Source organism: Vanacampus margaritifer, chromosome 16 (genome assembly GCF_051991255.1).
Source record: "Vanacampus margaritifer isolate UIUO_Vmar chromosome 16, RoL_Vmar_1.0, whole genome shotgun sequence".
Classification (NCBI taxonomy): domain Eukaryota; kingdom Metazoa; phylum Chordata; class Actinopteri; order Syngnathiformes; family Syngnathidae; genus Vanacampus; species Vanacampus margaritifer.
Window position 1 is genome coordinate 11,621,213 of NC_135447.1, and position 14,292 is coordinate 11,635,504.

Here is a 14,292-nt window from a genome sequence, read left to right on the forward strand (position 1 = left end):
TCTTGTGCTCAATGTGGGGAAGACAGAGGAGGGGATATTTGATCCAAAAACTGTGGGTGACCACGGGCCAGTCGTCATTAAAGGCAATCACATCAGCCAGGTGGGTTCATACATGTATCTGGGGGTCCACATTGACAACACACTCAGCTGGAGGGTACACGTTGGAAGTCTCTGCTCCAAACTCCAACAGCGTCTCTATTTCCTACGCAGACTTCGGGTCTATGGGAGTGGAGCAGAGGATCATGCTGTTGTTCTACCGGGCTGCATTGGAAAGTATCATCAGATACGGCATTGCGGCCTGGTACGGCAACCTGACTGTGCAGTCAAGGTCACAGATTGCCGGTCTGGTGCGGACTGCCATGAAGATCATGGGGGTCAGGAATCATCCTTCCCTACAGATGCTTTATGAGCGGTCCGTCACCAGACTGGCACAGAAAATTGTTACTGACCCGACTCACATTCTGCATCATGAGTCCCAGCTACTGCCTTCCGGCAGGAGATTCGGGACCCCCAGAACCAGGCTGAACCGCTACAAGAACTCATTCCTGCCGACATCCATCAAATTACTTAATAACCGACATTAACTAAGTGGTGCAATATATATATATAGGAGTGTGTGTGTATTATTTATTTTTTATATATTTATTTTATTTATTATTTATTTATTTTAATTATCTCTCTATTCTGTTGTATTCCTTACTGTAAACTGCAGCTGGATGGAATGCAGGAAAAAGTTCCCCACGGGGAAAATAAAAGTATATCGTATCGTATCGTATCGTATTTCCACGAGGAAGCAGAACCCACCATGCCGCTGGGACGAGGGAGGCTCCTGGAAGCCGCCTAGCTGCTCCATCTCCAGGTGGCTTGGCGAAATGGTGCCGTGCGGGAGGAAGCTGTGAGGGTACGTCTCCTCGGGGCTGTCCAGCTCCTGGCCGTCCTCGTAAACGTGCTTCAGGACTCGCCCGCTGTACGACGACGCCAGTTTGAACCGGACCTGGTGGATGGGAAGCGGAGTTCTGCTTTGACAGGATATACAGTCGCAGCTGTAGGGATGCGTTGACGCGGTTGCTTGGTACCCCGAGTAGAAGATGAGAAAAAGTGCACGGGTTTGATCTATTATGGGAGATGCGAACGTATAATCAGAGCGCGTCGGCGGAGTGGCAAGGCTTTCATGCCGGCTCTTTTTACATGCGTGCAAGACAGAGTGGGAATAAAAAATATGAGAAATGTCAATCGTGTTTCACAAACTTTTTGCTCCAAGCACCCTGTCACAAAATATTTCGCTCTTCAAGTGCCACCATCCGGAAGTACTTGTACAGTAGCGCAGTAGGCCTAACGAGGCTTCACTTTAATTCAAATCTACTGCACACAATTAAATACAAATTGTATCTTTTAAAAACAAATAGTTGTAAAATATTAAATGCAACAGTGTTGACTGGAAAAGTTCAATACAACTGTACTAAATACAGTTTTGTGTAGTGGAATAAGTGATTTATAAAATAAATTAAATAACGTTAGAAGATGAAAAAAATTTAATTTTATAATTAACAGTGGAACTTTATTAGATACACTTTATTGTCGTTAGAGTGAAATGTTGATTAACAGGTGCAAAGCTAATGCTAATGCTAACTTTTTGGGCAGGTTTACAAGGTTCGCTGCGGTCACGCCAATAAATGTAAACATCCCCTCACAGAATGCGATCAGTTACCGATTTATAAAATAATGATATTTAAGGTTATTTTTTTCTGATTACGTAACAAAAATAATGAACTAAAACTAAAATTGAAAAAAAAACAAATTATTAGGAAAATAGAATTAAAAAAAGAAAAGAAAGAGTGCTTTTAAAATAAATAACCGAACACTAACAAAACACAAATGAACAAAACTAAATTAGTCAAAACTAGGTGTAATCACACAACTTCAATATTTATTCACAATTAATCCTAAATTTTAGATCTGTTGAAAATGTACAATAAACTTCACAGTTTTCATCCTCTTGCTGACCGAAAAGTGGGGAAAAAGTTAAACAAATAGAAATACGGCTGGATCATTTAATCATTGATAGTCATTTCATAATAATTCATAAAATTGAGCTAAATTAGAACGATATACTGTAGTGTAAGAAACTAGTGTGATGCTGACTTGTTTTGCTCATTTTTCTGCCACTAGATGGCATAATTGCATTTGTAAGACATTAGTGAAAGCTCAGTGCATTTTTCTTTTCATATTCAGAGCTATATAATCTTTAACAAGAAGTAAAATAATGTGAAATTCTGATTTTTTTTTTTATTACAATTAAATACAACTTGACCCCAGTCTCCACAATTATATGCATTTTTATTACATTTATTACTGCTAAATGTTGACATGGACGTGCGAATGGAATTCCCCCAGTACAGGCTTTTCAAGTAAGGTGCAGTCATTAATTGTGCGTTAAAAAAAAATTTGTGGCGTTACAGGAACTTTAACTCATTCACTGCCATTGACGACTATAAACGTCAAAAATTAATTTGAACTATTTCTATTAGTTTAACATTTTTTTCAACTTTCGAGATTTTTTTTATTGTACATTTAGTTTTGTACATAAAATTTGTGATTAATCGCGAGTTACCTAGTGAAGTCATGCGATTAATTACAATTAAAACCTTTGACACCCTGAATTTTTAATAATATTTTCTTTTTTTTTATTTTATTCATTCACTGCCGTTGAAGGGTATAAACGTCAATTAGTAAAAAAAAAAAAAATAAAATAACATTTTTTTCAAATTTTGTTAACAAGAATATGAAAACCTATAATTTTTTTATTGTACATTTAGAACATATAGAACTTGTGATTAATCGCGAGTTAACTAGTGAAGTCATGTGATTAATTACAATTAAAAATAATTAATTGCCTCTTGCCCCTAATCATTTTAAAAAACATTGTTTTAATGAATTCATGTCAGTGAATGAGTTAAATTAACTCAAAATTAACGCACTAATTTTGACACCCCTAGTCAAAACAAAATAAGAACTAGCTAGAATAGAAAAATGCTCAACTATTATAAGCGTGCCCCCTGAATCCGTAGCATCACTTAGCATTACCAAATGGGCCAGCGGATGGTGGGCCCAATCCACATTGTGCCAGCGACTGCAGGATCTTTGTTCACCTTTTGACAAGAAGCATTTGGTGATCTCTCCCCGCGGAACTCACCTTCCTCTGCTTGGTGCCTTCATGTCGCTGACTGCTTTTTCTCTGGGGTTCCTCCATGACGGCTGGTGGGATGCAGAGAGCCGGTGGGTCGGTCCAGAAGGCGACAACGTCGGCATTAAGCAGTCACAGTTCTGTGATGGACGGCAATAGACAGAGCACAGCGGCGTTGAGAGTCTCGCTCAAGAGCCCTTCTTTGTCTTGTATGTGTGCGTGTGTGTGTGTGTGTGTGTGTGTGTGTGTGTGCGGTGCCTCCTGTGCTTAACAATGAGCCACCATTGGCCCACCTTTATTGGTAAGCACGTTGAATTATTCACACCTGGATCGTGTGTACGTACCAAAGAAGAAACCAGAAGCTCTGTCATCAAATAGTTATGACTGCTAGAATAGAGGCGCTTGTGCACGTGTGCGCGCGCACGAGCGTGCGTGGGAGTCATTACACAACAGACGACAGCCTGTCAATGGAGTGGGGTGTCCGTGTTGTAAATATGTCAGCAGGTGCAATCATACTACTTGTTTTTTTTATGGAAAAGGAGCATTCTATAATACTATACATGATAATATGCAGTAATAGAATTATAAGAATTGGGGGCTGCTGTGGCCGCTTAGGCCACCAGGGGCAGTATAAGACAGAGAGACAAATGTACTGTTGAAGACATCTCTACTCCTCTCTCAAGTCATCAGTACGGCACTAACATTAGTTATTCTGTGCAGAGGATAAAGACTATATGACTGAAGCCCTTGTAGTCAAGCCTTTGCCTAAAGCAGGGGTCTCAAACCTGTGACCCGGGAGCCATTTGTGGCCCACAGGATATTGTGCGGCTCCCTACTTGATATCAAAGTTTAATGTTAGTGCGGACCACCATTTTTTTCACACGGTGGTTTCGTGTTTGTTCTTTTTCCTCTCTTTTGACCGCTTTTGGCGAAATGTAATTCTGAAGTGACGCCAAGTGGAAGGAAAATATCCTGTCACCCAGTCCCAGTTATGTCTGTTTTTCTTTTTTTTAAGTCAATTTTAAGAACATCAGGAGACGGAATGTTTTTTTTTGTTGCGTACAGGGGGTCCCTGACATGTCTTGAATGCACAAAAAAAGTTACAGTGATCAAGAAATCGGACATGTTGAGGACGGAGTAGTATATAAAGTAGCAGGGAGATGAGAGAGAGGACCGGGTCAACAATCTTGTTCACAAGAACTGTTATTAATCAATAAAGATTGAGAAGACTGGATTAGTCTTGTGGGAGGTAAACTACAAAGCACACGTATGCTTATAACATTTAGACCAAGGGATGTCTGATTTGGTTTTGAATCGTAATTAATCGCATGACTTCAATAGTTAACTCACGATTAATCGCAAATTTTATATCTGTTCTAAATGTACAATGAATTTTTTTCTAGTTTTTCGTACTCTGAACAAAAGTGGAAAAAAAAGTTAAACTAATAGAAATAGTTCAATAAATAAATAAATAGTTCAATTTTTGACGTTTGTCTGCTGTCAATGGCAGTGAATGAAATAAATAGACCGAAAAACGAATGAGATCCAAAAAATCCACCGCAGCTCAGATCACACATGACGGATGGGTCGGGTAGGGTACGATATTATCATGATATGAAGCTCACGATACGATAATTATCACAATGTTGTGGGGAGGTTGGCGATATAAAAGAAAAGGTCACACTAAGCTCATACTAAAAAAAAAAGCGCAATGTTAGTTGATACACAACTTCTTCTTCTTAGTCGATCACAAGTATATTATGTGTGGATTTTAAACATAGAAGGGACAAAAAACTTGCCTTGTGAAAATTAAACTTCACTAAAAAAACTTACCACCAGAGGGTGTTAGAACTGCACAAATGGAAATCAACCTGACTTTTTTTAACAGATGTGCTGCGTTTAATATCGTGACATGACGCCGACGATATTGTGGCAGTTTTAATATCGCGATATCACGATAAGCTCGCTTTTTTCCAAGCTCTGACATGCTCTCATCGTTGCCAACGACGACAACATTGCAAAGCAACAGCTACAAGGAAACAAATCGTTTGGAGCTTTAGGACGTCTTCGCTTCCACATTACAAATTAGTTTAGCTTATTTATTTCACGGGTTTATTTGCTTCTAGTCTTTTTCATTCAAATATCTAGCAGGCTACGAATTTTACTGTATAATTGCACCTGATTTGTCCGTTCCAAATAAGATAACGTAAATGTATCAAATTGAAGCTTGGACATTTGCGAAGCTAAATGTGGAAGTAACAAAGGAAGAAAGCAGGAATTAAAAAGCTCCCTGAAGCTTTAGCAATCAGTTGCTTTCTTGTGTGTTGCATTTGCTCATAGACATTTTGGATTAACGTTGACTGAACAATCATTGAAAAACAAAGCGGCGAGGGGGGAATAAAGTTGCGGGAATATGTTTAGACGAGGCAAAGTCATAAATATTCCACATTTTGGCGAGTGCAGGAGGCTTTTTCATTAATGGTGTAATTCATCAATTTCCTTCTCTCGAATACACGGAAGCTTATCTTGAGAGTAGCGTGGATGAAATGAGCTTCGGGGCCGTATCAGGACGGAAAACCTTTGCTCAACACACATTCGTTTGTGTTGGTGTGCTTTTTAATGGGTGTGGCCTAGTTAGTGGCTTTAGGAGCTGATTCTAAATTCAAATCCTTAGTTAAATTCATATATGTATTTAATTATCATATTGTATTGGGTAGTTCCAAACTTGCAAAAATGCCATTCCTGGTTGTATTGTTATAATAACACTTTTCCTCTAATAGTCCAAGTTGATTTAACTCATTCACTGCCATTGACGGATATAGACGTCAAAAATTCATTTGAACTATTTCTATTAGTTTAACATTTTTTTCCTACTTTTGTTAACAAGTGTGAAAACCTAGAATTTTTTTAACTGTACATTTAAACGGATATAAAATTAGTGATTAATCGTGAGTTAACTAGTAAAGTCATCCATGCGATTATTATTTTTTTTTATTAATCACATGACTTTAAATTAATAATTAACTCACGATTAATCACAAATTTTATATCTGTTCGAAATGTACAATATTTTTTTAAGGTTTTCATACTCTTATTAACAAAAGTGGAAAACTAATAGAAATAGTTCAAATAAATTTTTGACGTCTATAGCCGTATATGGCAGTGGATGAGTTAAAAAAAAAAAAAGATCTACATTGTTTTATGAGAAAATTGTTCCAACCCCATGAAGCAATTATATAAATATCTGATCAAATACACATTTGAGCCCCGGGGCCCCTTTTTACGGAAAAAATAGATTTTAAGCTAATGCCTTTAAAAAAAAGAAGAAGCTATAATAGAGCACTAATAGAGGTGATCCGGTGTCGCCATGGCAACGACACAAGCGCTCATCACAATAACAACGCAGCTTTTCTTCGAGGCCCTGAAATTAAATCGACGTTGGCAGTCGCCACTCGATTTTTTTATTTGCGTGCATTGAAAGTCACGAGTCACCCTCTTCGGCTAATTGAGACGTCAATCCGCCCCCAACAAAAATCTTAGCTTGCTATCTTTGCTTTCGCTTTTGATTGATACTCTAATTAAGATGATGACGTTTAAATGCTGCAGTAAAAAAAAAAAAGCTGCTGCCTGCCGTGGAGCACATTTCTTTTCAATGGCCACTTAATCTGATCCACAATTTTTGCATTGTCATCATATTTTTTTTCATTATTAGGCTTGGACCTCAGCATGTGAATATGACGACTTGTTATTACATCCACAGCACCCTGTAAAGTCATCATTTCCTGAACAAAGCTACAAAGCTAACACGATATACATTTACAACAACATTATATACGAGCTGAATTCAGAGATTTATGTACAGAATCTTTCTCTCAATTCTTCTTGACAAATCTATCTTAATCTGTGTTGGTGAGCACTTCTCCTTTGCCGAGACGATCCGTCCACCCCAGGATGCTGATTAGGCAGCATGATGATTGCACAGGTGTGCCTTTTGGCTGCTAAAAATATGTTAAGAGTATATTCTCGTGTAGTTCATGTCAAGAGATGGACTTGATCTATTTTTCTTCACGTAACCTTCAGCCGCTGACATGATTTGAGACACGGACGCTCTTTCCCGTCAATCTGCACTTCATCACTCCTCTCCTTGGTTGCCCGCCTTCGTAGTCTCATCTGTCTCTTTTCAACCCCTCACTCATTTTCCTCCTTGCTGTCACGGAGCCGCCTGAAGGCAGAGCCGGTGTTGGAAAGTCAAGTTTGGTGCCGGGGGGATAAGGCCACTTCATTAGTTACACCTGCACCATCCAATCTGATCCAATGCAAATGCATTTAAAGGTGACATTGTAAGCATTTTTTCTCTCTCCAAATTTTTTGCAAGTGTCAAAATAGCCTGAGGATTAGTGTCATGAACCAAATATTCCCATCATAAAATAATGAATTGTTTACTTTCACACTTGAGAGACACGGGCAGGCACTAGGGATGTGCAAAAAATAAATAAATTGACTCTCATAAGAATCGCGGTTCTCATTTAGTACAATTCAGAATCGATTTTATGTAAATTATTTGATACTGTCTTGCCCTTGTTTGTGTGTGCCTTTATTGGGCGCGCTGTTCATGTTGTACATGATTTGGCCACTTAGGGGCAGTGTGGTTCTGATAAACTGTTAAATTGTAGCCACATTAGATTAGAAGGGAAGTCACGATAAGTTATGCAAATTATTTTATTTTATTTAATTTTGGGCTATTTTGGACTGTAGCTATTTTGGACTGTAGGATACCTTTATCTCCAAACTTGTGTTTGCTAGGTGACCTAACAACAACTGACTTACCACATAAACAATTTCAATCTACACTTGTAGCCCTTACTATCGCTAAAAAAACAATTCTTGTTAACTGGAAAAATAAACAAACTCTGAATATCGACCAATGGTCTAACCTCCTCATAAATCACATTTTAATGGAAAAAATATCTGCCTCAAATAAAAACCAAATATCAAAATTTATAGAAACATGGTCTACGTATATAGAATTTTTTAACCTAATTCTGGTTACTTAATTCTGTCTGTTAGCAAGAGCCACCACATCGTGATAATTTACATTGATGTTTCTGCATTTGGCAATTTATTATTATATTATATTATTAGTATGGGATTTTTTTTAATGGGCTTTAGGTGAACTGATGAATACACACACGCTCGCACGCACGCACGCACACACACACACACACGCACATACACATACTCACCCACATACAAAAAAAAAAATATATATATATATATACTGTATATATATATATATATATATATATATATATATGTATATATATTTAAAAAAAAAACATTTATAATTTTTTTTTAATTTATTTGTTTTTTATAAAAAAAAAGGAGAGCAATGATGATGTCAAATCGAATGAACAATACTGAGCTCTCCTGAAAAAAATATATATATTTTTTTTTTTTTTGCAGCGTCGGAAGAGCATATGCCGGTGAGTAATGTTAAGATGCTTCTCTCTATATATTCTTGACACGTTTTGTATGACTAGCCGTTCTTTAGAGTGATAAAATTTCCGCGAGTAGCGCGCTAATTAGCATTAGCAAGTCAACGGTACTTTCTATTGTGCGTTAGCCTTGAGCTAGCTCCATTCGGGAAACAAGCTAAACAAAGTGCATTTGCATTGTGTGTAATTTTCTTCGTTTTGTGTGTTTAGTACATTTTAATGTCTCCATTTGTCATTAGCTGTCTTGCAAACCAGACCGCAGTAGATCATGACAATTCTTTGCACATCTTTAAATTGAAGCAGAAATATTTGTCGATCAAATCATTTTTGAATCAAAAATCGTTCTGAATGTAAAATTCTGAATCGAATTGCAGACCCAAAATTCGGAATAGGAAACGAATCGTGAGACAGTCAAAGATTTCCTCTTTGTAAAGATGAGAATGTTCAATATTCGTTTCGCAATCAGTTTCTTAGTAGTACAACTCTCGCGTTCCTCTTGAGAACGCGCCCAAAATAGCACAGTAAGGGCCTTTTTTTTCTTCTTTTTGTCATGTTTATTTTCAGTCTTGTTTAGTCTCTGTCATGTTTAGCTTCTGTTTTCCTTGTGTTTTCCCCTTGTCTTGTCATTTCCTGTTTTATTGTGAAAAGTCTGACTCCTCTCGTTTCAGGTCACTTGCCCTTCCTTGTTTGGTGTCTTTGTCAACCCTGATCCCTGATTGTGTCCACCTTTCCCCATTACCCTCATGTGTCATCCAATCAGTGCCCTCAGCCAGGTGTGTCTTGTTATGTCATTAGTGTTGGTGTATTTAGTCGGTTGTCTCCCCCCTGTCTGTGTCGGTTCATTGTTGCCACTGTCGTAAGTCTTTCGCCACGTCAGGCTGACCTTTTTGCCTTATCAGGATCCATGTCATGTTGTTAGTTTTGCCTAAGTTGTTTTGTCATGTTTAGCTTCATGTTTTGTTAGTTCAGTTTATTTTGTTCTTTGAAGTTAGCTTTTTGATTAGAAATTAAAACCTCTTTTTGGACTGCACCTCTGCCTCCTTGCTCTCCCTTCCCGCATCTGGGTCCTAAAGCCCCCACCTTACTGACACCTTTTTGCCTTTCCACAATGAAAAGTATACAGACAAAAGTCGCTCAAGGAGTTGCAAAGAAGCTCAAAAAGGAGAAGTTGTCATGGAAACCAAAACTATTTCCCAGATGAACGGATGGTCAGGAGTCAGCAACTGATTGGCTGACACAGAAGGAGGCGCTTGATTTGAGTTTGACGTTAACTTCTGCAACGCTTCCACCTTAAATTGACGCTCATGATGTTTTCGACAATTCCTGTCACATTTGACTTGTGAGCTACCCGGAAAGACGTTTGACCTTTTGCAAGCATCACACACGCGCGCACACACAAACCCCAAGAGAACAGAAAATAATGCCACCGTGTTGATGTGACGGCTTTTGTATGGAGGCGTAAACAACACGACGGCAGGCGGTGACTCGGCACGCGTGCACCGGCTGATCTTCACAACATGACGGATGAATGAATGAAGCTCGAGTGGAATGTTGATGTGGGTGCGATGGAACTGAAGTGGAGCGTGAAATGCTTGCGTGGACGATGGCCGCTTTCGTTCCGAAATCACGCACGGATTTTTTGTTCTAGAGAAACGACTAAAATGCACTGTGGCCTTTTCATGTCAAATGAATTTGGCCTTCTGTAAATGTTTGAATGTACAGTTTTTCCTTCATTTATCGCTGGCGTTACGTTCCAAAAAAATAACCGCAATAAGTGAAATCCGGAAAGTAGTCAACTTGATTTTTGACAAGGCGTGTCAAAATGTGTTTGTTAATTCTGAGTTACTTTAATTTTTCCTCTAATGACACTTATTTTTAAACTTGCGATTAATTTTACTTAGAAAGCCTGTACTGAGGGAATTCCAGTCGCAACGCAGCACACACGTCCTCGTCCAAATTTAGCATTAATACATTTAATAATAATGCATATATTTGTGGAGACTGGGGTCAAGTTGTATTTTACAATTTTAAAAATGTGCAGAAGTTACTTCATGTTAAAGATAGCTCTCAATATGAAAAGAAAAATGCAGCACGTCTTACAAATGCAATTATGCCATCTAGTGGCAGAAAAAAAATATCAACAGAAATCAATGTCTCACTTTACGTTTTCTACAGTACATCTTTTCAAGTTTAACTCAATTTCATGAATTATTATGACTAAAAGATGCAGCCATATTTCTTAGTTTAACATTTTTTCCACTTTTATGTTAACAAGAGTATAAACACTTAGAAAAAAGTATTTTATTGTACATTTAGAACAGATATCTAAAAAATATATATATTTTAACTCACGATTAATCACTAATTTTATATCTGTTCTAAATGTACAAAAGAATCATTTCTAGGTTTTCATACTCTTGTTAACAAAAATGGGAAAAAAATGTTAAACTAATAGAAATAGTTCAAATTAATTTTTGAAGCCTATGGATAAATGTACAATACTTTTTTTTGTTGGTTTTTTATACACTTGTTAACAAAAGTAGAAAAAAATGTAAACTAATAGAAATAGTTAAAATGATTTTTTTGACGTTTATAACCGTCAATGGCAGTGAATGAGTTCATTTAGCATGAGTCTTTTTGCTCACTGCGTTGCTCTTCTCGTCGTGGTTGCTCCCTTTGAACAACCACATCCTCGAGACCATTTGTTTACTTGTCTTTATCTGTCTTTTGTGTCCTGTCGTTTGTCTCTTTCACTTGTATTTGTCTCGACATGCTTCCGTCTTAAGATACTTTCTGGGGATTTTCTCACTGAATCCTGCTTCCTTTTGTCTCACTTTTTCCCCCCTCGCAGGCTTGTAATAAAATAGGAAACTGTCGGAGATGTTTAGCGCACCATAAATTCCCAGATGGGCCCTGGATAACAGGACCATTTATGTGTGTCCACTCTTTATTGGACAAAGAGCCATATTTGGGGACTTGGGTGGGTGTATCTTGCAGATGCGGGGACGGACGGATGGACCGTTAAAGCAATTGATTGATTGATTGATGGATGGACATATAGATAGAGGGATCGATGGATCAACAAATAGATCATTAGACATAGTATGGACGGACAGATGGACACAGACGGATTGGTTGACACATCAATAGATGGACGTACAGACAGGCTAGATAATAATATAGATGGACTAGTAGAAGGAAAGATCGCCAAAGGGATCCAGGATAGATGACGGAAGGACAGACAAATCAATGGAGAGAAAAATGGATTGATGGACAGACAGACAGAAGGACGGATCCATCATTAGATGGACGGCATTCAGATCAGCCCATGGACAGATCATCGGACACATGAACAGACCATTTAGAGAGGATGTGATGTTTGCGAGTCCAAAGATAGCATCATTTCTGAAACTTTTGTACAATTTGCGACTCAATTCCCATCAAACTCTAGATCAGGCATCGCCAGTCCTGGTCCTCGAGGGCCGGAGTCCTGCAGGTTTGAGATAATTCCGTCCTCCAACACATCTGGTTCTAAAGGTCAGGATAATTATCAGCCTTCTGCACATCTTGCAGATGATATGAATCAGGTGTGTCGGAGGATGGAAACATCTCAAACAACATGGACAAGACTCTGTGATTGGATCTATTTTCTCACAACATGATTGATTGATTGATTGTTTTTTATTTGGTGATGACAGAACACAATCCAAACTTCCAATCACTCAGTCTCGTACCACCGAGGATAAAAACACAATAAAGCCAGGTTCATTTCCACACATAAAATGGCAACATTATTTCATCAACAAAGTTAATAAGTTTACTTCAAATAGTCAATCATTAAAGTAAAAACTATGTTCACAATTAATTAAAAAATTTTTTTTAACTCATTCGCTGCCATTGACGGCTACAGACGTCAAAAATTTATTTGAACTATTTCTATTAGTTTAACATTTTTTTCCACTTTTGTTAAGAGTATGAAAACCTGGGGGGGGGGGGGATATTCTACATTTAGACCAGATATAAAATGTGTTATTAATCGTGAGTTAACTATTGAAGTCATGTGATTAATTAGTTTTAATTTAGTTGTTTACTTGTTTAATTTAGTTAATTGTAATTAATCGCATGAGTTCAATAGTTAACTCACGATTAATCACACATTTTATATCTGTTCTAAATGTACAATAAAAACATTTTCCTAGGTTTTCATACTCTTGTTAACAAAAGTGCAAAAAAAATGTTAAACTAATAGAAATAGTTCAAATGAATTGTTGACATCTTAAGTCGTCAAGGACAGTGAATGAGTTCAAACCTTTATAGCTCATAAAAATACAAAATTGATTATTTAATAAAAAGGTCACAAAGTGTCAGTCTCTCAAAACGTTTTGCCGCCTCGTTGCATTTGCTTGCCTTGACTAGTTGTCTCGTCATGTGATCTTCATCATAATCCCGTCTTTGAATTAAGCGACGTTTTGGTATCAACGTGCAGGCACAAATTTCCGCGTGCGTCGTCGTCGTTCTGAATGAAACCTCCAGCAGTCGGCTCACTCAACGCCTCATCGCGCTTCCTTGTATGTGTCGGCCTTTGAGTGACGTGTCATCCTCTCAAGACGCTCGCTCGATTGGACACGCTCGCATGAGCACAGACTGCGTTCGTCTTTGAAGGAAGGCAAGGCCGCTTGGTTCTTGATTATTTTTTGATTTCTAAAGACTTCCTCACATTCCGCATGCTTTGTTTCAAGAGATCCCACTCTAAAAACAGTTGAGTCAAAAATAACCCAATATGGGTCAAAAATGGACTGATCCTCTTTGAGTCAAAACGTAGGCAATTTTGTATAAAGCAACCCAGGAAGTTAGGTCAGATCATATCCTTGGGCCAGTTTAACGTGCCTTTGGATAAAAAAAAAAAAAAAACATACAGTTTTGGTCAATCCTCTACTTGGGTTAATTCGACCCAACTTAAGTTGGGTAAAATATTTAGTCATTTTGTACAACACAACCCAGAAAGTTGGGACCCAAGAGGTCGTTTTTGCAAAAAATAAATTAAAAAGTAATTGTGTATAAAACAACCCAAAAAGTTGGGTCAGATCCATCCATCCATTTTCTTGACTGCTTTTCCTCACAAGGGTCGCAGGGGTGCTGGAGCCTATCCCAGCTGGCTTCGGGCAGTAGGCGGGGTACACCCTGAACTGGTTGCCAACCAATCGCAGGGCACACAGAGACGAACAATCATACTCACAATCACACCTATGGACAATTTGGAGTGTCCAATCAACCTGCCACGCATGTTTTTGGAATGTGGGAGGAAACCGAAGTACCCGGAGAAAACCCACGCAAGCACGGGGAGAACATGCAAACTCCACCCATGAAGGCCGAAGCCCGGACTCGATCTCACGTCCTCAGCACTGGGAGGCGGACGTGCTAACCAGTCAGCCACCGTGCCGCCCGGGTCAGATCCTCTATTTAAAAAATTATTTATTTATTATTTATTATTATTTATAAAATTATTTATAAAACAACTTTCTGGGGGGATTTTTGCTCCCCAAAAAAATTTAAATAAAAAAAATACGGCAATTCTGTATAAAACTACCCATAAACGTTTTGGTCAGAAAGGTT

The 14,292-nt window shown here is 38.2% G+C and overlaps 1 protein-coding gene across 4 annotated transcripts in view; it reads right to left on the reverse strand.

The window, feature by feature from the left end:
- The window catches only part of grxcr2 (glutaredoxin and cysteine rich domain containing 2), a 28,244-nt gene that overhangs the window by 11,487 nt on the left and 2,465 nt on the right, over positions 1 to 14,292 (reverse strand). For 2 of the 4 annotated variants that reach the window (XM_077546939.1, XM_077546936.1), the window contains exons 2-3: positions 3,194 to 3,324; positions 805 to 994 (exon numbers count right to left, since the gene is read on the reverse strand). In XM_077546939.1, coding sequence (XP_077403065.1) covers positions 805 to 994; positions 3,194 to 3,250 — 247 coding nt within the window. In that variant the 5' untranslated portion in view covers positions 3,251 to 3,324. Of the gene's footprint in view, positions 1 to 804; positions 995 to 3,193; positions 3,372 to 3,528; positions 3,554 to 14,292 lie in introns of those variants that run through there. The other 2 variants (XM_077546937.1, XM_077546938.1) reach the window with 2 other exon arrangements.